At 47.2% G+C, this 23395-nt stretch overlaps 1 protein-coding gene across 9 annotated transcripts in view; it reads left to right on the top strand.

Moving 5' to 3' along the window:
• Window positions 1-23395, top strand: part of KIAA1549L (KIAA1549 like) — a 255597-nt gene that overhangs the window by 195124 nt on the left and 37078 nt on the right. For 8 of the 9 annotated variants that reach the window (XM_059406186.1, XM_059406204.1, XM_059406149.1 and 5 more), the window contains 3 exons: window positions 4509-4687; window positions 9535-9752; window positions 15983-16112. In XM_059406186.1, the coding sequence (XP_059262169.1) occupies window positions 4509-4687; window positions 9535-9752; window positions 15983-16112 (527 nt within the window). Of the gene's footprint in view, window positions 1-1411; window positions 1855-4508; window positions 4688-9534; window positions 9753-15982; window positions 16113-23395 lie in introns of those variants that run through there. The other variant, XM_059406197.1, reaches the window with a different exon arrangement.

The raw sequence follows: 23395 nt of genomic DNA, 5'->3' as shown, positions 1-23395 counted from the left end.
GTGCTTTTGAAAAGCCCTATGCAGAATGCACTGATGTTTGCTTTGCGAAATTTTCTAATCCTTGGCTGAACGGACAGGGTGCCTAGAACCGGATCTACAAGGGGGTGAGATCTCCCCCTGCTTGCCTTGGAGATTCCCCTCATTTTCTTGCCCTGACTCCCTTGGTAAGTTTCAGGGGTGCTTTTGAAAAGCCCTATGCAGAATGCACTGATGTTTGCTTTGCGAAATTTTCTAATCCTTGGCTGAACGGACAGGGTGCCTAGAACCGGATCTACAAGGGGGTGAGATCTCCCCCTGCTTGCCTTGGAGATTCCCCTCATTTTCTTGCCCTGACTCCCTTGGTAAGTTTCAGGGGTTCAGTCTCTGCCAGGGAAACCAGGAATCCCCAAGCCACCTCTCCCAGGAAATGACACGGCGATCGATCTGTCATCACAAAAATCAGCCCATGCTTCTGCCTTTATTCTCTAGGGAAACAAAACTGGCTGGATTCTCCCTCGCACAGATCTTTTCCTTCCCTCTAAGGGATGGGGGATAGGGTTTATTTATAAGTCATTGGAGCTGCTTGTGTTGTGACACCGTCTCTACATGGCGTCCATCAGACATGACTGTATGTCCACCCCCGCGCCCCCGACCCACCTTTGTTCTGACCCTCCTTCCACGGGCTTTCCCCTGCGGTGCTAACTGGCTGAAGCCCAGGTTCGAGTACCCCAGGCTGCCACTCAGATCCAAAGATGTGCCCTTCAGATTTCAATGGGTTATAAGGTAGGATCCTGCAGAAAGGCCAGGTGAAAAGCCAAATAATCCGGCACTCCGGGAGACAGGAATTTGATAGACTAGGATTCAGGGTCTCTCTCTTGGACTAGTGCCAGCATATTCCTTTGTTTCCAAATGTCACTGATTTCTTTGTTCTGACCCAAAAAAAGAAAGTAAGAAAAGGGATAATGACACAACGGATTTGTCTTCTGCAGGGCAAAGGTGGACCTCATTCCTATTTCTAGCCATTAGGTAAAGCACTGGTTTAAATTGTCCTACCGATTTGATTCTTGAATTTCTTCTTCTCCTGAACTCCCCATGCCCTGTAACAGAGACTGCTTTCTACACCCAGATCAAGGCATGGCATGTGGGGTTTTCTTGGAATATTTACCCTGCCCGGGACCACCAGAAATCCTACCTATCAGCTCTCCACCGACCAGCTCACGGAGATATATGAAGTCAGAGGTATATGAAGTCTTTCTCTTCCCAGAGAAGAGATATATGAAGTCAGGTCAAAGTCTGTCCTCTGCACATGCCCCATCACCCACGCCAGTCCTCAGATGAACTTGAATAATTTAGCCTGTATCTTTTGCAGACCTTCTTTTTTTTTTTTTTTTAAGATTTTATTTATTTATTTATTTATTTATTTATTTGACAGGCAAGATCACAAGGAGGCAGAGAGGCAGGCAGAGAGAGTGGGAAGCAGGCTCCCTGCTGAGCAGAGAAACCGATGCGGGACTCGATCCCAGGACCCCGAGATCATGACCTGAGCCCAGGGCAGCGGCTTAACCCACTGAGCCACCCAGGCATCCCTTTCTCAGACCTTCTTACTATGCATATGACAGCACACACATATCTGTTTTGTTATACTGCTTTGTTCTTTTAGAAAATGAATTCATGCACCTACTGTTCTATGCCTTTTTCTTGCTTAGAAATGTACAGTGCACTCACTCCTCTGTCAGTAAGTCACGTTTACGAGATGATGCCTTTCCTTCTCCCTTGCATTTAATCCATAGAACAGGAGGGAGCAAGGCCTGTTTCCAACCCCATCACTCCCCACCCTTGCTGGTGAGACACTGACCTGCCCAAAACGTTCCTGCCGACCTTCTGTTCTTGTTTTCCACAGCTCTGCTTGCCCCCTTATTGTTTAGGTCACTTTGATTATTTAAATATCAGAAATAACAAGAGCCAGGTACGTGAATAAAATCCAATTATGGCACGAGGTTGAGATTTTAATGTGTTTGTTCTATTAAAAAGCCATCCTTTCTCCAGGTTCATGGTACTTTGTTGCATTGTCTTTCTGCCAGAGGTAAATCCAGTGAGTTTCCACAGGTGGTGGCCTCTGTTTCACTGCAGGTTCCTGTATTCAGTGGGGTTCAGCTTGAAATTTTCAAACAGAAATGATAGGACCCATTTGTCCACTCTAAAATCCAACAGATGCTAAAGCACATCAGAATTCTAGGCTGGGTCTTGCGTGGAACCTCCACTTGCCCTTTTTCTCACAGGCTCCGCTATACCATATCCTATCCACGACGTCAGAGCTCATCAAAACATCAATAGTGTATTCTATTGGATTGGAAGATGAGTGGAAGGAAGGGGGGAAAGAAGGAAGGAAATTAGATTGCTGATTTATTTAAAACCAACAGTGCAACTAAGACACATTGAGGTCGGGGCCGGTGGCATTTATGACGATGCTGGTGGTGTATGGTGTGTGGGACACTTCCACAGTTTAACTATGGCCCTTTCCTTTAGCATTCTCTCACGTCTTTCCCTATAGGGACAAACTATACATCAAATATGCCCATGAACTTGGACTCCCTTACTTTCATATATCAATATTTAATATAATGTCTTTTTACATAATCTTTTGGGGGAAGGAGGCAGGATAGCTAATTATCTTTCTCTTAAATCTGGAGAGATTATTGTGCAAATCTGAAGGGAGATTATTTAGGTATATGAGGTACTTACTGCTGTGTAACAAATTGCCCCAACAACTGGCAACCAAAACTGACCATCTGTGTTTATTCTCTCCTGTCCTATCTGGGTCAGGAATCCAGGAGGGGTGTAGCTGGGTGGTTCTGGCTCAGGAGGTCACAGTCAGGATGTTGACCTGGCCTGTGGTCATCCGTAGACTTGACCCGGCCTGCAGACTCCACCTACAAGGTGGCCTGCTCACATACTTGTCGGCAGGAAGCTCAGTGTCTTGCCATGTGGACCTCTCCACAGGGCTGCTTGGGTGTCCTTGTAACAGGGCAGCTGACTTTCCCTGGAATAAGTGATTCAGGAAAGAGCAAGGTGGAAGCCACAGGGTTTTCTTTTTCTTTTTTTTTTTTTTTTTATGACCTAGCCTTGTCATTTCTGCAATTCCCCAGGGATTACACAGCTCAGTACTATTCATTGTGGCTGTGAATATCTGGAGGTGAGAATTACTGGGTGCCGTCCTGGAGGCTGGCTGCTGTAGATGGTGTCGTAGCAGTTGTCCAGGTGGGATATAGTGGTGGTCAGGCAGGAACTGCCCGGCAGAGCTCTACTCCAAAAAGACGTGTGTGTAGAGCTTTTCTTCTGTCATTGGCTGTTTCACGTCCTCCTATTTGCAAATAAGTTCACAGAACCAAAAAAAAAAAAACACTCCAATTATAGCCCACTGTTAGACTCTATGGAATCTGAGCCACATCGTACAATAACAATTTACTCCGCTTACTTTGGCAAATCCGTGATTATGATAAGTGACAATATGATACAAACTATGTGTTTCTCAATAATTTAAAGGACATCCCAATGTCTTGAGCAAGCAGTAGGAAAGATGAATACACTTCTGTTACATTCATATTTTACGGAACACCTATTTTGCTCCCAAATTGCCCACTGGTCTAGTTGTTGGAACAGGATCCATTAGTCTCTTGCCCAGCCGTGTTTAATAAACTGTCATTCTTAGAGCTACCTAATGGGAAAGTGCTTTAAGCACAAGTCAATCAGCAAGATCCCACCGGCTCTGGGACTTCATCCACAGCTTAGTTATGGACACACAAGGCCGACTGGTGTCTTTCAGCAATCAGAGCGGAATTATCTGTCAGAGGGGAGAATTAATTTAACAGAGTGTAGGCGGAATTCACTCTATTTAATTAGGGAAGTTGTCGATAGTGTTATATTCGTTTCTCTGGAGGTTATTTCTTAGCTTTCTTTTGTTTCAACCAATGACAAAACCCCAAACCCAAATCATTGGAGAAGCAGCTTTGAGAAAGAAAAAATAGAGTGTTAACCGTAATTCCTACGGCCAGCTGACCAGGGAAGACTCCTTGCTTAACCTTGGGCGAAAATGGTTGGCTTTGGTGCCAGAGACTGGAATGAATGCTGGTATTCCGTTGACTGTCATATTTTAAGAATAGTTGCCAGCTTTGGCCAAATTGTACTTTTTTCCTCTCCAACTCAAACACAGAGAAAAAAATTTACTTTTTTATTTTTCGTAAAACATTTGTCACGGTTTTGAAAGGATGATTTTTGCTGTTTCAATTCAAACCTCTATGATTCTTTCCTACCCGTTGATAATACAGTGAAGGAATGAATAGTATAGATCTTAAATTTAAGAGAAGTCCTTGAACAGTAGTGAGCCCTTGGCACTGAACCCAACGCTGTGGTTCCCGAGGTCACGATGAGTATTGTAAGGTCCTCAGCCAGTGAGCCTTACACAGATTCCCCCACGGCCATACAGCATCCCCACACAATAAAAAAATCAATGTGTTTATGTTGTGCTTCAGTGCCGGCAAGTGATGAAGAGGATGGAGCCGTGCTTTTTGACAACACTGGCAAGGCGGCTGCCGATCCCTTTGACACATCTTCCGGATCCGTGCAGCTCATTGCCATAAAACCCACAGCCCTCCCCGTGGTGCATCCCACATCAGACAGGAGCCAGGAGTCGGCGGCCCTTAACGGCGAGGTGAGCGTCTGGGGACCAGCGCAGCTGGGCCTCTGGGGACTCAGACTGGGGAACACCATCGGGGTGAACTGGATGCGGGTTACCTGTGGTCTCAGTCATTTTTACATCTGGGTGTGCGGGCCTCACTGGGACCAGTCAGGAGGCAAGTCACCCAAAATGAGTTTATTGGGTGATTTTTTTTTTTTTAAACACTGGTTATGGGGCACTTGGGTGCCCCCGTCAGTAGAACACGTGACACTTGATCTTGGGATTGTGAATTCAAGCCCCACGTTGAGGATAGAGTTTACTTTTTTAAACTGTAGTTATGAAGAGAAACCTCAGAAATGCTTCCCCATCCCCTTACACACATACACAACGTTCCACCTTCTTCGGTAACACTCTTAACCTGTTCGTCATGGGTTGTCAGCTGTAGTGGGACGAAAGGGCTCAAACTGATAAGGGACCAGAGAAGAAAATGTCCTACAGGCAGGAACGTGGCCTACTACAGGGGCTTTGAGATGACTTTAACACCTTTTAGCCAGCTTGAAACAACCGTTTGCCTGCTTCCAGGAGGCTATCAGTGCATTTCAGGATGTGAATCAGTTTTCCAAAGAGACTGAAAAAATTTTGTAATATACTCCAGAGACTCGTGATTTGACCAAAGGAAACAGATGGATGGATGGTAGCTATGGGCAGTTTAGAGAAGAGCAAGAGAGGCAGTCAGGTAGTAGAGAGAATCTGCCATTCCTCCATCCCCCGCAGCAGAGTGGCGGTGGGCGGAAATGTTTCTGAGCTTTTATGACCACACACGTGGAACCCGCACGTGGAACCCGCACGTGGACACCTACCTGACACGTGGGTACGCACCTGCTTCGGGTTTTCTCTCTTGTCCAGCTGTTTTGTTGATTGTTCATTTCATCTGTCTGCAGACTGCAGTTGTTACCTACAACAGGTAGAGATTTCCAAGGTTGGAAAGTGTTTTTCCCATCACACCTCGAGGAACATGCCAGGCCCCTCTACACCTGGGCATTGTAAACCACATCAGGATTTCAAGGCTGCTGTGGCCACAGACGTCTCCTGGTCCTCTTGGCCTTGGTTTCCCAGTAAGCCAGCGGTGGCAGGAAGGGGTAGGAGAGGAGAGCAGCCCTGCTCTACGAGCCTCGAAGGTTGTGTCGGGGGGGTAGCCAGCCTGGGATGGAGGCAGCTGGGGCCTGGAGCTGCTGACCCACACGTCACAAATGCCCCTGTGGAGTGGCATCCCCTGGAAGAGAGCTTCGAGGTCCTAGAACAACCCAGGGGGGCCATGGGCTTCAGGGGCTACCCCCCCCCAGTAGATTGGGCTCACGGAAGGGGTGAGCACTGGGGACAGAATGTGGGGCAGTAGGGGAACCAAAGGCATGACCACACTGTGAGTGGAGGTAGGCAAGTAGGTGTTGGCAGCTGCCCAAAGTAAGGCCCTGTGACTCCCACCAGACGGTCCCCTGGGCTCTGGGGTACCCTGCAGTTAGTAGCAGGGCCAGGCTCTGGGCTCAGGGGAGGGGGTGGTACCCCCCTAGAAAGTCTTCCCTCTGCTCTCCTGGGCCCAGAGAGGGGTCACGGGGCCCCAGAGGTTGCTGAGAGGGCAGGGGTGGGGTGGGCACCATTTCCTGCCCACTGTGCCCAGATTGGCTGGACCTGGGCTGCTCTAATGCATGCCCCCAGGGGTCACCCAGAGAGACTTATTGCTGGAGCCCTCGCCGAGGGGTGGCTGGGCACTGGGCAGCTGGAAGGGCCAGCAGTGCCTCATGCAGGGGCCTGGGTCCTTGGCAGAATCGTCCCGCATGCCCCTCCTCTGCCAGTACAAACACAGCACCTGGGCTGGAATCAGGCTCATGGTGACCACCTAGACGCTACCCTTGGCCTCGGGCTTTGCAGGATGTTTTGGCACCTTGCAGAAGCATCAGTTGGAGGAGAGGTTGTGGGGGATGGAGTCCTCCCAGCCCTTCTAGTTCTCCCTGAAAAAGGGGATGTGGCCTGGACCTGACCTGGCAGATGATCCGGGCCTGCTTCAGCCTGCAGGGGGGTGCCTTGCTGGGATTTTTCCACCCCAGCTTCCTGATGTGACTGTCATGGGGACACGTTCTAGATCTCAGTGAAATTCAACGTGCAACTCCTTTTTTTCTGCCAGGCCCATCACCCTGTCCCAGAAGGAAAAACAGATGAGTATTTTACCAGTCCAGAAATGGATACCTGTTACATTTTGGCAGTTAGAGGAATGGGCCTTGCTGGCATTTGGATTGGAAACGAGCCCTGAAGTGTTCTCTGTAATTTACTGCATTGTAGCATTTAAGACAGATTATCTTAGAATTTTCTTCCTTCTTCTCTTATGGTTGGCTTGTTTCACTGAAGAAACCACAACCCCAAAGCCATCAATGTCCCTTTTATGAATTATAGGTAATTCATTTAAAAATTATTTTAAAGAAAACATAATAACCACATAAGATGTTCAGAAGAAAAAAGAAAAACCACTATAATCTCACTACCCTTACATATCCTGTTTTCATTTTCTGTACCACCTCCCCAGACTTTTGAACAAACTCATGTATATTTTAGAATCTCATACAGACAAGTTTATATCATATCTTTTTTAAAGACTTTATTTATTTATTTGAGTGAGAGAGTGACAGAAGGAGAGGGAGAAGCCAGCTCCCCACTGAGCAGGGAGCCCGACGTGGGGCTCAATCCCAGGACCCCAGGATCATGACCTGAGCTGAAGGCAGATGTTTTTAACTAACTGAGCCACCCAGGCACCCCATATCTAAACATTTGCAGTGTTGCTCTTATCTTTGGGATGATCATTGTTCATGACCTCGTTGAATAGGTATACCATTGATTGGAAAACTGGTTGCCCATTGTTCAAATCTTCCTGGTAATTTGTGGTTTAGTTTTAGTTCTGGTTATTATATCTGAGTAATGTCATGCTTGACTTTTAAAACCTTCTTATTCTGAGATAATTTCAGATTTACTCAAGAGTTGTGGTAACAGTACAGAGAGCCCCGTTGGCTCTTTACCTAGCTACGCCGAGTGTGAACATCTTTTTTTTTTTTTTTTAAGATTTTATTTAATTATTTGACAGAGAAAGAGCATGAGTGAGCACAAGCAGGGGGAGTAGCAGGCAAAGGAAGAGGGATAAGCAGGCTTCCCACAGAGCCGGGGAAGCCTGACACAGGACTCACTCCTTGGACCCCAGGATCATGACCTGAGCCGAAGGCAGCCACTTAAGTGACTGAGCCGCCCAGGCACCCCCTGAGTGTGAACATATTACATAACCATAGAATAATTTTTAAACCCAGGAAATAAACATTTGTACTCTGTGATTGACTAATCTATAGACCTCATTTGAATTTCATTGGTTTTCCCAATAATGTCCCTTTTCTGTCCCAGGTTCTGGTCTGGGATCCCACATGGCATTTAGTCATGTCTCGTCCAGTCTGGAACAGTTCCTCAGTCCTTCTTTGTGACCATTCTTTCATGATCATTACTCTTTTGAAGAGTACCGGCCAGTTATCATAGACCATGTCTCTCAGTCTGTGTTTGTCTGATGTTTTCTTGTGATTGGATTGTAGTCATGCATTTTTGGCATAACCACGGGGTTGATGGGCCCTTTTGTGGGCATCAAGCCCTTGATACTGATATGTCTGATTACTGGTGATGTTAACTTTCATCTCTGACTTTGAAGCCCTCTTGGAATGTTGCTTAAGGAGAGATTCCAGAAATGGGATTCCTGGCTCAGAAGACGTCATCCTCGCTCCTTCTCTTTGCCTAGTTCTCTTGGTGGCAAGCAGAATGAGGGAACAATGAAGAAATGCTACCAGCCGAAAAATACTGTTAAGGCCCAGGGTGGGGAGACCTTGGCAAAGGTCAGAAAGAATGTGCCATAAATATAAAACATCTAAAGTAGAGCCTGTGTTAGTGAACCTTGGGCCTCATCCTGTAGATCTCTCTCTTATCACTAGATGAATTTTCTGTTTATGAATTACAGAAAACTCTTTTAAAGATTCTTTTAAAGAAAATATAATAACGACACTATACATGGTTATGTTGATAGAATCCAGTCTGATTACAAACAGCATGAATGAGCCTCCATCCCATCCAGTAGATGTCAGGCTGATTTCACCAGTCAGCTCTGCCCATGGGTATAACGTCCTCAGTGTTGGTTATTTATTTACTTAGCATAGCCATCTGCTTGTATCTTTGACAGGTCAGAAGGTGTGTGGGTGTGCTGGCCATGTTTCTTCCTATATGACCAGACTGGCTTTGCCCTATCCAGTAGGAACTAACTGACATGAGTGGCCACATAAGGCTTCAGAATTACCTCTCAAGAAAGATACAGATTGACAAAAATAAGCTCTTAAATGCAGGTTGGTAGAGAGAACTTGGAAACAGGACGTCTACTCTGCCTTCTCCCTCCATTCGTCCCAACTTAGCCTCTTGGGGAACTGGCTATTTTGTCCAACTGGGCATGAGCTAAATGGCCAGGGGAGGCCGTTGGGTTCCTCAGGGTTGGAACCGCAAGTGGGGTACCAGGATCCAGCTGGGCTTCCAAGTCAGAAGCTTCCAGACAGGGGAACCTGAGCAGACTTGGTTAGAGTAGGGAGAAGGAGCCCCTGATGGAAGGTCCAAGTAGCATATGTGAGTGTCAGGCTCTATTTTGTTTGTGGCCCACTATTGTGCATTGGCCTTGAAATGGGACACAGGTGGGTCTGGCTGGCTTGAAAGACCAGAGGTGAAGCCTAGGACAGCTTTTGCAGGAATTGTGACCTGATGACAACCTCCCATGTGTTGGCCATGCCTGGTGGGATGTGGCCTGAGACTCTTTCTCTCCCCAGGTGAACAAAGCCCTGAAGCAGAAGTCAGACATCGAGCACTATCGGAACAAGCTGCGCCTCAAAGCCAAGAGGAAGGGTTATTATGACTTCCCCCCAGTGGAGACGAGCAAGGCTCAGACAGAAAGGAAAAAGATGTACGAGAAAACTCAAAAGGAAATTGAGCACGTTTTGGATCCAGACCCAGAACTCTGTGCCCCATTTGCTGAGTCTAAGAACAGGTACAGTGTCTAAGGGATTCCCTGATGGCCCCTGTCCCATTTGTGGGTTGAGGGCAGAGGGTGCCCTGGGTAACAAGGTCTTGGTCCCTCAATCTGTTACCTTACGACTGTGATCTTTGCTGGCTGGTGATCTGGACCATGCTGGTCCGTGCGAGCTGGTGCTCCATAAATAAAATTGAAGCCATTAAAAAAAGAAATACTTGGGTAAACAACCATAATTGTTCTTTAGCTCAATAATATTTCAAACCAGTAGCCATTTCAGAGCTGGGTGAAGATACAATTACCACCTGCCTGGTTATGCAACTTCCAGATCAAGGGACATTGTTATTTTTCAATTAACTAGTGGCTCTTGCATAAAGAATGCCAATTTCATGCCTCACCTTTTCATTCAGCTTCAGTAGGTACTTGTTGCAGAGCGACTCAACGCTCTGTGCTGGGTTCCTCTCTGTAATTCATAGATTTGTTCATTTATTTGACATTGATCATCACCAACTATGCATGAGGCACCGAACAAGTTGCTGACTGCTCTCGTGGTCCTATTCATTCATTCATTCATTCCACTCATTCAGCATTCTGTGGCGGGCAGGACAGCCCAGTCAGTGCTCTTGTGGGACTTCCAGTCTGATGGGAGAAAAAAGATAACTTCCCCAGAAGTTCGTTACTCACAAGTGCAATGGGTGTTTGCGATGTGACGGTCTGTAAGGGGGGGGCGAGCTGGCCTTGGGAGCAGGGGGCGGGCAGGGCCAGCAGTTTGAACTGGCATCATCCCCAAGCTTTTTTTTTTCTTTTTTCAAAGATGTATTTATTTATTTATTTGAGAGAAAGAGAGAGTGAGCAGGGGGAGGTGCAGAGGGAGACAGGGAGAGAGAATCTCTAGCAGATTTCCCACTGAGCGTGGAGGCTGCCTCGGGGCTTCACGCAGGGCTCAGCCCCACAACCCTGAGATCATGACCTGAGCCGAAATCCAGAGTCCAGGCACCTCTGCATTATCCCAAGCTTTGCTGCTAACTAAGCAGATGGACCTCACCTACTGGGCAAAGGAGAAGAGGCTAGCAAAGCTGAACATGACCATCTCTCTTCTTTTCCATCCCAACCTAAAGCCCTCTTTGGAAGCATTTTTATGGGTCGAGACCATCCCTTCCGAATATACATTCTCCTTGGCAACATCCCCCTGGCTCTGGGCATGCCAGCTCTCCCATCCCCCCTATACAGCGTATTGGCAGAGTCACCCGTCGCAGATGAGGCGAGACAGGACAGCTCCCGGCCTGAGCGGCCATTTGTTCAAAGCAAAAGTGACTATGTGACAGGCTTGGATGGAAGCCACAAAATAAAGTTGGGCGGTAGGGCTGAATTTTAGTAATTGAATTGACATAATTTATTTTTAATAAAGAGGGAATTTGAAACCCTGGCTTCATTTCATCATGCTTCTGATTAGACTCAATGCGTGTGATAAGCTGGTATGAATATCCCACTTTGACAGGGCTCACAATGCATGTGTCCCCGTGTTGGTAAGTGTAGAACAAAGAGAAGAAGGCTATGGGTTTTATAGGAAGGCTGGCGGCTTCTTTAGCTTATAGGTCACACTTGGGGATTTTTTTTTTAGCTCAGCAGTCTTTTATAGACTGGGGCAGGGGTTGTTTTTCCTGGGTTTCCTGCTGCCACTTGGAAAATGAATCAAAGATCGTGTGCAAAAAAGAACTTAGCTTGGAGGTTATTTGGGAAATACCTAAGAAATTTTGGTTGGAGCTTTTTATAAGGAGAATGGACACAACTTCCCCCTCCTCCCCTGAGATCCATCCCATTGCCCCGCAAAAGTTCAGCCTGGATCCTCAAGGCCCTTCCCTAGCCTGCTGATGTCCTGAGTGTGTAGTCCCTTCTCCATGAATGTCTGTGGAAGAAATGATTGAATGACTCTAAAAATAATGTTAAAATGTGTTCCGCCAGTGAAGGGAAAAGTTCAGAAGTCTACAAGTTGGGTGGGGGGAGGGGTAGGAATGGAGATGAGATCAGCCAGGGATGGGATCCGGAAGGGAAGGATTCACAGAGAAAAAGAGAATGACGACGACTTGGTAAGCTCTGAGGTGTCATTGCTGTCACACTCTGCCACCCGTGTGTGGGGCCTGTTCTCACACACCGGAGTTACCTCGGAACTGCCGCTCCCAGTTCCGCTCTGCAGAGATTCTGCTCTCGGTGACCTCTCCGTGGCAAGGGACACGAGAGGGACGCGTGCTCCTGTCCGGGGGCAGTGACAGTAACCAGGACTTTACCCCAAGACCTAAATTAGATCAAATCAAAGACGTTTAGGTTCCGAATGATGACTCATCCCAACATCTTTTAGAAGGGTCTTCACAGATTTTCCTTTAAAGTCAGAAGAACACGCCCATTTTTATGTTATAAACTCTTACCTGGAGGCACGAAGACCTTCGTCACGTAACTGAGGAAGATGCTGGCAGAGCCGCCTCCCCACAGATCCCCTTGGTCCCCACTGCTCTGGAGCAGCCCGCATCCAGCAGTGCCCTCTGGCCCGCAGGCATCTCTAACTGCCATCCGGGGGACCTTTCTCGGCGGCACCCACCAGAAATGCCCCGGAAGGGCTTCGGACAGGGACAGATTCGAGCTGTTGGGGAAGCACCCTGGCAAGAGAACTCTGAGTGTAAGCTACACTGCCGTAATAACCACATTTTCTAGCTTCTGTTGGATGTTGGACATCTGGGGCCTGGCCGACTCTGGAGAAACCGCCCCTCCCAGGACCATCTGGCAAATTCTGAGGCAGTACCGGGCTCACCGGCCAAGTGCACCTTTTTAACGTGAACCAAACAAGCCGGGGCCCATCCCCCAACCTTCTCCTTCACATAGGGCTCTCCCACTCTGGGCTCCTGTCCCTGTGCCCTGATCACCTGCAGGCTAGTTACCCCACAACTGGGAACGGCCCCTCTGCCCCAGAGACTGCTGAAATGATCCCACCCATCCAAGCTGAAGCCTGTTTACCCTGCCTTGCCTGTTCCTTCCCCAAGAAACCACTAGAAAGCCTCTTGCCCCCCTTTTCCCCTCACCGCCTCTGCCTTGTGATTGACCCTGGTGCTTCTCCCATGTGGAACCCCAGGGCAGGTCCCTTCCTCTTGGAATTTTGAGTACAACAAGCTGTCCTTTCCATGGCAGCTGCCTTCTGATCTGTTGGTCTTGGCCATACCTACATAAAGTAACGCCTCCATTTTAATGCAACTGTTCTCCATATTTCCCCAATAAGTTTGAGGGCCCGGTTGCCTAAAATACTATCTCATACCCTCCGTCGGCTTCCTTCCCTTCTCTCTCTCTCATTTTTCCACTTCCCAACTTGTGCTTCCTAGAAGCCTTTCCCCAGTAAACCAGTTGTACTCAAATCATCACAGAGCCTGCTTCCAGGGAACCCTAACTTAGGCAATAACTAATAAAGACGAAGTTGTTTTAATGAAACCAGAGCTGCTCCTTCTCAGGGACTACATTTCATCTTTATGGAACCCTAAGTTCCCATAGAACACAGTTTGAGAACTACTTTCTTAAACTATCCTGGGATTTAAAAGCCCCTAAAAGTACAAATAAAATGTATTGCTATCTACCCAGCAATATTTTCAGAGGTTTAAAAAAAACTTTTCAAGTTTGCAAGTTTCAAAATTTATTAACTTTTGAAGAATATGCCCACAAAATGCCCACAAGAAATGAATATACCTAATGGAACTCTATTTGATTAAAATAAGTAATTCCTCTACCCAAGAGCCTAATTTATTTCTAAGCAGTTGCTTATGTACCAGGCGCATGTGGGTGGTCTGGTCCATTGAGATCCATGTTAAATAGCAGCCTTTAAAATGAGTACCATAATGGAACATTGTCTTTGATGTAAAAGCACACTGGTATGCACCCCAATGTCTAAGTTCTCACCCACGTTCATGGTTCTTGAAAGGGCTCACACAATCTTGCTATTGTATTTCTAATACTTCCAAAATAGCCTACTTAAATGTCAATTCCTAATCCTAGTGTTTACTCCCCCACCACCCTTATTAGTAAATCTTTTCTAAATGGGTTAATTGGCAATCTCAGGACAGTTGTGAAGCTTGCTTTTTCAAAAAGCGATCTGTAATTAGGTCAAGGATGAGAATTCTTTGGGGTCTTCCTTTAAGGGTGAATCACTCTGTTTCACAAGGTTGTGCTCCATTCCTAAAGGAAGCTTCTAATTGCAGATAACCATAGGGCACAGTTTATAATACTGGTTTTAAGCTCCTTTATTAGTCGGGATTCTTTGGGTTGCGAATGATGGCAATCGGAACAAACTGGTTAAATAAAAAAAGAATTTGTCATTGAACATGAAAGGTCAAGGCTTCAGGCATGACTAGATCCAAGGGTTCATACAATGTCCCCCTTATTTAGCTTGTTCTCTCATCACTCTTTGCTGGTCCCTCTTCAGACTCTTACCTCATAGTGGCAAACTGGCTGCCAGCAACTCCCCACCTATATCCTATCTTCTCAGAAACTTCAAGGCCAAGAGAATGACTCTTTCCTGGTTGCTCTAGCGAAAGCCCTGAAACTCAGTCTCCTTGGGACCAGCTCATGTGCCCATCCTCTGACCAATCATTGTGGCCTTGGGGATGTGACGCTTGATGCTCTGGGCCAACTCCTGCAGGAAGGATAGCCTCCAAAGAACATCAGAGTGCTCCCGCTGAAAGAAGGTCATCATGGGTATCAGGAAAGCAGAGATTACAGAGGCCCTCTAAACAGGGGTAAGCTCCTCGTGGTGAGGAGATAGGTCTAATAGCCTCTATTTTATTCCTCAGGCTAATTGCAACGGTAGTGTATTGCCATGGGCGTTCTAATGTCTGTTCTAAGCTAACGGCATGTGACTGACGTGCTATGACTAACTGGGTGTGTGATCTTGAAAAGGTGTGTGTATGTCTACCTGCCAGTCTGCTGGCTTCCCACATAGTCACTCCTTACCTTCAACCCATGAATGGATAGAATCTTTGGATGGAGACAAGAAACAGGTGCTGGGGCAGGGGTTATTCTCTGAAGACAGATGTTCCGAAATGCCAGTATTCACAGAGAGAAACCTACTGGCAGGTGGAAGGGGAGAGCCACCTTTGGCACCCTGCAGTACCATGTGGAAACACCCATCCCCATTGGGCCTCACTCCCGACTTGTAAGAGTTGCCTTGTGTGGAAGGAGAAAAGTGCAGCCACAACCCTCACTGTGTTCCTGTTCCTTTCTTCATCCTCTAAAAGATTCCTCTAACGGCAAATGTAAACAGTGACAAATGTATGTCTTTCCTAAGGGAGCTGAGTGGAGCCTCTCAATGTACCACTCCCTGTTGCTTGGAATGTTCTGTGAAGGGTTGGCATGTGGCTGGCTCTCTTTGGGTCTCGGCTGAACTGTCCCTTCTCTAGAGAGGCCTTCCCTAACCATCCTGTCTGAAACTTTCCCCCACATTAGCCATTTTCCATCACATCTTATTTTTCCTAATAGCACTCATCATCCTCTGAAATAATCATGTGAATTATCTGTCTCCCCCATTAGAATGGAAGCTCCAAGAGAGCAGGGCCATGTCTGTCTTGTTCACTGTGAATCCCCATCGTCTTCCACAGTGCCTGGCACATAGTAGGCACTTGGTGAATATTAGATGGATGGATGGATGGATGGATGGATGAGCTCAGCTCCAAACTGCCTCTTGGTTCATGGCTCCTTAGCCCAGGAAGAAATCCCCTGTGTGGAAGTTAGAAAAGAAAATATCAACACTCACAGTATTAAGAGGCCCATTAGCTGCAAGGTTTATTAACACATCGTAGAACCCTGTCTGTGAAATCAGAAAGATTAAAAGAAACAGCGGGCTGCTGAGTCAACAGTCAACAAAAGCAAGTTTAGAGGTCAAGAGAGAGCCCCTGGGCTTGCTGGGAGACAGAATTTCAGATGTAGTTGTAGGGCTGCAATAGGTTAGTTATCTGGTTCCCATAAGCGGATTATTTACAATTAAGCCAAATGGTTACAGCCTCTGGGAAAACAAAACAAAAAAAAAAAAACAAAAAACAAAAACAAACTTTGATTCCACTATTCCTCTGGCCTCTTATGGCTAGAGAACAAATGGAATGAATCCTGAGATCTGTAAGGCAAATCCAAAGCCTTCATTGGTTGCCTGTAGTTTGGATCCGTGGAGAATTCCATCTGTCAAGGCATTTGCTGCATCATAACAGTTGTTGGATTTTCTTCAGGCAACCGATGAAGAACTCTGTCTACCGAAGCCGGCAGTCTCTGAACAGCCCGAGTCCGGGGGAGACAGAGATGGACCTTCTGGTGACTCGGGAGCGACCCCGGCGCGGGATCCGTAACAGCGGATACGATGTAAGTTGCTGCTGGGCTAAGGTGAATGTAGGCTTTGCTTTCCCCTGAAAACAAAGGAGAGAGAGCTTCCTACAATGTTTCACTGTACTGTATATCTGTGGAATTTAGAAGTGCACCAAAATGTTTGCTATTTTATTATTCCTTGTTACCTATTTTGCAGAGTAAGATGGCTTGGAATGGGTCAGAGTAACAAATTATTGCTAAAAGGATTTTAATTCCTAAATCCAACTCTTTTAGGAATAGTACAGTATTGATCTTAAGTCAACAGTGATTCTAAATGTCCTTAATTTTTTTCCCCCTCTCTCCTTAAAGCTCAGTAGGAACCACGGCTGTAGGTTAGAATTCATTTGAACACAGGCTTCTTTTAATCCATGGCAGTGTGGAGAAGTTGGATTTGTTCCTGATTTCATAACTCCCCAATATGCCATGGAAACAATCAGATGTCCAACAGAGAGATTTGGTGATTTCATAGGATGCAAACCATGCTTATGTGCAGTCATGTCTCCAAATAGCAAAAATTGTTCTAATCCCACTGCACTTCCCCAGAAGAGGAGCTCCCAGGCAGTGGGTGTCTCAAATGCGATGGCTCCTGGCCTGTTAACGTAGTTGCGTAGTTGCGTTTGTGAGCTCACGGAAATGCTACCCTGAGAGGATATTGGATAACACTTCACCCCACCCTCGAATTTCAAATGGCCTTAGGTCTACTCTTGGGTTTTATGGAAAAGGTTTCTTTCCCATTCTCCTGAAACATTTCTGTAGTTACAAACAAAGGTTTTTGTATCAAGAATTAGGATTCAAAAACGTCTGGATAAAATTTGGCCATAATCTGCGAGGTTGTACTTTGAAAATGACACTCGATTTCTTAAATGTACGGTGCTAATTTGAAGGCAAGAAGGTTTTTTTTTTTCTCCACTCAGGATTGGTCATTGTTTGCCACAAAAGATTGAAGAGGGAATTTTAATTGTTCTGTTTAAAACAGAGATATTCTACCTAATTTGAATTTCTAGATACTTTACCTTTGATGTTTGTGTCGGTCATGATAACCTTATCTTTTATTTCTGTTTTCCTTTTTCATATAAAACAAATTGATAGTTTAGTTTTATAAAATTCTAGATGCTTCAGGCAAATCTTTTTTTTTTAACTCCAGGTGAAATTACTCAACACTAATTGTTCTCCTCATAAAAATCTTTTATACTAAAGCTGGTCAGCAATTTGATAATCAGCCTGTCGTTAAAAATTTGAATTTTCCACTTAATCTCTCCATACCAGCAGTCAATATTCTTCCCACGTGCCCATGGTCTGGGGGGCTTCTTTTGCTCAGAAGTAGCTGAGGTATATGATAAGATTCTTAATATATTTCAAGATTGGAATTAATGGGTCTCTTATGAGATTCTAGGCACAGACATTTTTACACTTTGAGGAAATAGGACAGTTTCTCTATTAGTTTTGAAAAGAGAACAGTGTGTTGCTTTTTTTTTTTCTTTTAACCGTAGACAATGCCATGACTTGCAGTAGTGACTTAATAATTTTAGAATGCCCTGTGAGTACGTTACTTATGGCAACAGAAGGAGAGGGATGATTTTTATTTTTTATTTATTTATTTATTTATTTTTTTAATGTTTTATTTATTTATTTGACAGAGAGAAATCACAAGTAGATGGAGAGGCAGGCAGAGAGAGAGAGAGGGAAGCAGGCTCTCCGCTGAGCAGAGAGCCCGATGCGGGACTCGATCCCAGGACTCTGAGATCATGACCTGAGCCGAAGGCAGCGGCTTAACCCACTGAGCCACCCAGGCGCCCGAGGGATGATTTTTAAAAGGAGGTTGCTCACCCCCCACAAACATGTATAAATATTCCAATTACAGATTGCTTTAAGGGAAGCCCACTCTATTCTAATAGATTTTTCTGATTTCAGAAAATTAGAATGTGTGTCTTGAGAATTCCCATGTGGTCTCAAAAACATAAGCAAAGATAAGTTTCCTTAAGACAAAATAATTGTCTAGGAACCTGTTTTAAGAATTTAGACTGTTATTTATACGAATGCAGTGGCTTCCTGTTTCTTTTCCCCATGCCTTTTGTGCTGATCACATGAAAAGTAGCCATCATTTACTGACTGCACACAGTAGACCAGCCTCTGTTCTAGTCTTTTTATGTGGATTATCTAATGGAATTTGTAGTCACCAGCCAGGTATGTACCCCCTTATGCCCATTATACAGATGAGGAAATCAAGGCACAGAGCAATTACCTAATTTATCTACACAACTCCAGAGCCTCTCCTCTTAACTACCATGCAGTAGGGCTTCCATATAAACCCATCACACTATATATCTGCTTTCACATGATTCTATATCCTATACTTCCGATCTCACCAAGAGGCTGGATGGCAGGTCTCAAAGAATTTTGCATGGGTAACTCAAAAAAGCAAAATATGGACCCGCAGATAAAGGAGGAAAAGAGGAGAGTCGTGGCTTTAAACAATGCATTCATTTTCTGAACTCCTGATTTTCCAAAAATGCTAGGGCACCTCTGACAAAAGAATCCATTAGCCTAGCAGTGAACGGATCAGTCATTTGGAAGCATGTTATTCTTCCTACTGGGTCCGGGGATCTTGAAGCCAGGCCCAGATTTCCAGTCATTTCTGCCAGGTTAGGGATCATCAGAGGGGACCTTCTCCTTGATGTGGGAGAAACAGAAGCATTGGGATACTGATTTAATTTCTCCAAAGCTGACTGCATGAGAATTCCTACAGGAAAGGCTGCATGTAAAAATAAATGAGTAAATAAATAAAGAAGCAAATGAACACACAAAGCACAGGCAAATCTTAGCCCTAGCACTGAGGGAAGCCTGGATTTTTTGAAAATGTTTCCATAGAGCAAGTATGTACTGGGCCTTACCCAAAATAGACCCTTGGCTCTAAGGGGTGTGGGAGCCACTGTGTTTCGCAGCAACAGTTCTTAACCTCTTGGTCCCCCTAACAGCTAAGGGATGCAGTACACTCCTGCCAATTCCTTTGGCTCAACTGGCTGATAATTTTCCAGAAGGCAGCACCCTCTTTTGACAAAGGCATGATTTTAGAAAGATGGCCAGACCAGATCTTTAAACTAACCTTGGCACTGAAATGAATTCCTCCCAGGGCATGAAACAGAAAAGATAATGTCAGACTAATATCTAAGAGCAAAAATACCTCTATTTCAAAGTATTTTTTTAAATGTTTTTTTCCTGAATAAAAGTCATACAGAGGGCGCCTGGGTGGCTCAGTGGGTTAAGCCGCTGCCTTCGGCTCAGGTCATGATCTCAGGGTCCTGGGATTGAGTCCCACATCGGGCTCTCAGCGGGGAGCCTGCTTCCTCCTCTCTCTCTCTGCCTGCCTCTCTGCCTACTTGTGATCTCTCTCTGTCAAATAAATAAATAAAATCTTAAAAAAAAAAAAAAGTCATACAGAAAATAATGAGGTGATGAGGAGGGAAAAGAAAATGCCCCACGTGTGAATTCTCAGGCAGAATAAAGACCCAAGTGATGTTCCCTCTATCAGGCAAATTAGTAATCCCTTTATGTGGTTGAGGAATCAATCTTTGCTTCCAAAGGACAAGGAATAACCAAATCATTCCTCCGAAATCAAAACGTACGTCCTCAACCTCCATTCGTGTTTGGAGTTTTCAAATGGGATGGGAATGGGGTCAGCTAAGTGCCTTGGCTGTGAGGGAGACTCTGAAAAGGAACGTCTGAGTTGCACCTTTGGAAAAGGATGTTCCCCTTTATGAAGTAGAGAGCTCTACGGGCCCCGTCCCTTAGGTTTCTCTCTAGCATCTTGTCAAAGCTCACACCTCTCAGAAGGGGCGATGCTGAGGCTTCAACGGTGGTGACCACAATCACTGTCACTCCAGAAGTGTTCTTCAGGGAAACGTTTGGAAATGTTAGTGGAAAACCAGATGGTTTCGCAATTGAGAAGTAGACCTAAACCTACAAAAAGGGATACTATGTCAGGCAAGGTTCTGCTGCAGAAAACAGAAAACCCCAAGCCATTTGAACAAACCAAACACGACTGTGAAGAGTTAGACGCTCCGCAAATCATCAGAGGCCTGGCAGAATGCACAGGGAGTGACTGAGAACAAAACCACTGGGCTGGCTGTGACTGGGAGGTGGTGGGGGGGTTGCTGCCTGGGAACTACCAGGGGGCAGAAAGGTGGGCCCTGCCTCATTTCCTCTGTCGGGCCTGTACACCAGGGCCCAGTTTCGGTCAAGCACAGTCACCGCCTTAGTGAGGGCCATGTGGGAGGGTTGGCCGGTCAGCCTCGGCTCTGCAGGAAAGCACGCCGCGAGGAGGTTGCCAAGGGCCAGCCCCCCAACCCCGTCACAGGTACAGGAGAGATGGGCAGAGAATTAGCAGGCAGAGCAGTATTCGGGAAGCAGTGAGGAGAGCCAGAGGAGGCCAGGAGGCCTACGGGGAAGATGAAAGCATCACTCGGAGCTCGGAGCTCGGTCCCCAGCCACCGGCTGAAGGGCTGCAAGGCCGAGTGGTGTGTGATAGGGCATTTATTTACTAGCCTCCCTCGCCTCAGAAGGCAGCCAGCTCCCTCTGTCCCAGGCGAGCGGTGGTCACTAGAAAGGAAGGAGGCCAGAAAATTCGAGCGGTTGCTTTGACGGGTTCCATGCACCGAGGAATGCGGTGTGATCTGGAAAGCCCCCGGCTGCCTGGTTTGGCTGATGGCAAGTCTGGGGTCAGGGGGTCAGTCCTGTATTACCAGCGGCAGTCTCTCCTCCTCACTCACCGCCCCTGCCCCAGCATCCGACGGCTTGGGCGTGGTGGTCAGAGACTACGGTCAGGCAAGGGCAAGGCTGCCCTCGCGCTGCATGAGGTCCCCAGTTCAGGGCACGACCAGCTCTTGGTTTCTTTGGGAGGCAAGGGGTCAGGTGTGAGGACTTGGTCCTTCACCTCCGAGGCAGCCTGCCTGTTGCCCTCTGAACTGGGGGTTCATGCGATGACCCCGTCCTCACCACCATCTCCCCCACGCAGCATCACACCCAGAACTGTCTCACACGTGTGCTCCCCGCTGAGCCCTTAATCTCTTTCTCTTACCTCTGCCAGCTAGCTTAAGCTATCAACAAGCCTGGCGTGATAGGTCATCTCAAGTTAGTTTAGGGGTTTTTAATTCTGGGGGACTATCTGATACCAAGAAGTCAGCCTCCCTGGATGAGCCCAAGACAAAGAGGTGGAGGGGTTTGGCGGCAAAGGGGCCTCGTGTTGTGGGCCAGATCTCACCAGGCCGTGGCTGTCCAGATGCTTGTTCCCCTTCACAGAGATGGGTGCTGCTTGGCAAGTGGGGAGCCAGAAGTGGATTCTGGTTGGCAGGTTTGAGAGGGAGTAGGCCAGGTTTCAGGATGGCCTTGTGATCTCACTGGGAGCCAGGCCTCCCCGACAGGTCCAGGATTTCCCTCCCACACGGGCCGTTTCCCACCGGGCAGGAGACATACAACTTCCCCTCTGCTGTAAGCACGCGAGTGCCATCTCCCTGCTTATGCTCTTGGATTCCCTGCTTATGCTCTGAACACTGCCTGCTTCTCCTCATGGTGCCCGCCTACCCATCTTGCTTCTCCTGGCCTCTTGCAAGCCGGGGTCCCCTGTGCGCTGCCCTGGGTAGGGACACTTATAGAGGAAGGGAAAGAAGCAAGAGGACGCAGAGTGCAAAGTTGGGCTGTGGTACAGATATTACAAGGTCTCGGCTAAGCTCATGTGACCCTGCAGAGTTGCCCCCAGCCTGGGTGAAGCATCTGGGCTTTTGTACTCTAGCGCTGACCATCACTGGCTGTCCTTGGGCAAGGCAGCTGTCTTTAGCCAAGGACAATTGCTAAGAGAATTGGCATTGCCGATTCCCACCAATGCCCAGGGAGAGCAAAAGCAATTCTCAGCTGACAGCTGAGGCCTGGCTGCTGGCAGTGTGCCCAGCCACTGGAGGGAAAGTTCTGGTCCTGAACCATGCACGCCACGCTAGTTCCTCCCGGCCCTGTGTGCTCCCTAGCCCACCTGTGCCCCCAAGCCCCTGCAGGAGCCGGAGGCCCTCGGGCTAATGAGAATTCCTTGGAAACTGCCATCCCTTTCATTTCTTCTAGTGAACATTTACCGAGTGCTGGAGCCACTTAGCATATGTGAATTCAGCAACATGGGCCCTGAAAGACTAAGGGAAGCATTTAAATATTGCCCCCGAAATGAGTTTTTACGTATGTTCTATAGAGACGGTATATTGCTTTTCACATACTACTCCGTAAGGTTGTATACACAGGCACGTATGCTGTACTCCAGGGATCATCTAAGGGCCTTTCAAAGTTTTACTTTGTCTGATTTTTTGGGGGCAAATTTCTCTGATTTCTACCTCCTCTGCTGGCGTTAGCAGGTAAGCCTCACAGGTGAGGCCACCATCGTACTACCTGGCTGAGGCTGGAGGGGAGAAAGATGGAGTCACTCGAGTGCTTCTCCACACTCGTAGAGGAGGCAGGTGCAGACACGGCGGAAGCAGTGCAGCAGGCTGGGGCAGTGAACTTGGACGGGCAGCCTGTGCCTATCAGTGCCGTAGCTGCTGATGGGCCGGTCCCCAGTACTCACCACTTGGGAAGCCACCCTACAGCTGTCAGAGGAGGTGTTCTAAAACACACACCCTGGTGTCACATCCTTTGGGAACTCCCCACAGCCCTCAGGTTAGGATTGAACCCTCCGCTCCGGGCCCAGGAGGCATCTGCACTGGCTGGCCCCAGGTGCGCCTTTCTAGCACATGCTTGTCGCTCCCTCACCTGCCCTTGGCTCTGGCCCTACAGGCCCTTCCCAGCTCTGTCATGTTGGCTCCCATCTCTGTGTTCTCCCCTCTGCTCAAGACATCCTTTCCCACCTACTTCATGCAGCCAAGCTTTCTTAGCCTCAGCACTGTTGGATTGGGATCTGGATAATTCTTCGTCCCATGCTTTACAGCGTGCCTGGCCTCTCCCACCAGCTACCATAGCACCTGCGAAGTGGTGACAACAGGTTTCCAAACATTACCCCGGGGCCAAGCCCGCTCTGGGTTGAAGACCAGTGACCCAGGCAAGGCTTGCAGAACTGAGTCTCAACATTTTCTCCCCCAGAATCTTTTCCTTGACCCCGTATCTGTGGGTCTGATTGAGGGGGCTGATTGAGGTGCCTGTCCTTGGTGCTACCATGGCACGGGGGACTCACCCCATCCAAGCCCTTTCTCCTGGGTTCCCCCCCCTGTAGACTTACTCATGTTATTTTCCCTGTTTGACTCCTCAAGGACAGG

This window comes from Mustela nigripes, chromosome 1, assembly GCF_022355385.1.
Source record: "Mustela nigripes isolate SB6536 chromosome 1, MUSNIG.SB6536, whole genome shotgun sequence".
Taxonomy (NCBI): domain Eukaryota; kingdom Metazoa; phylum Chordata; class Mammalia; order Carnivora; family Mustelidae; genus Mustela; species Mustela nigripes.
Note: the sequence above shows the minus strand (reverse complement) of the source record. Positions and strands in the feature narration are given on the sequence as shown.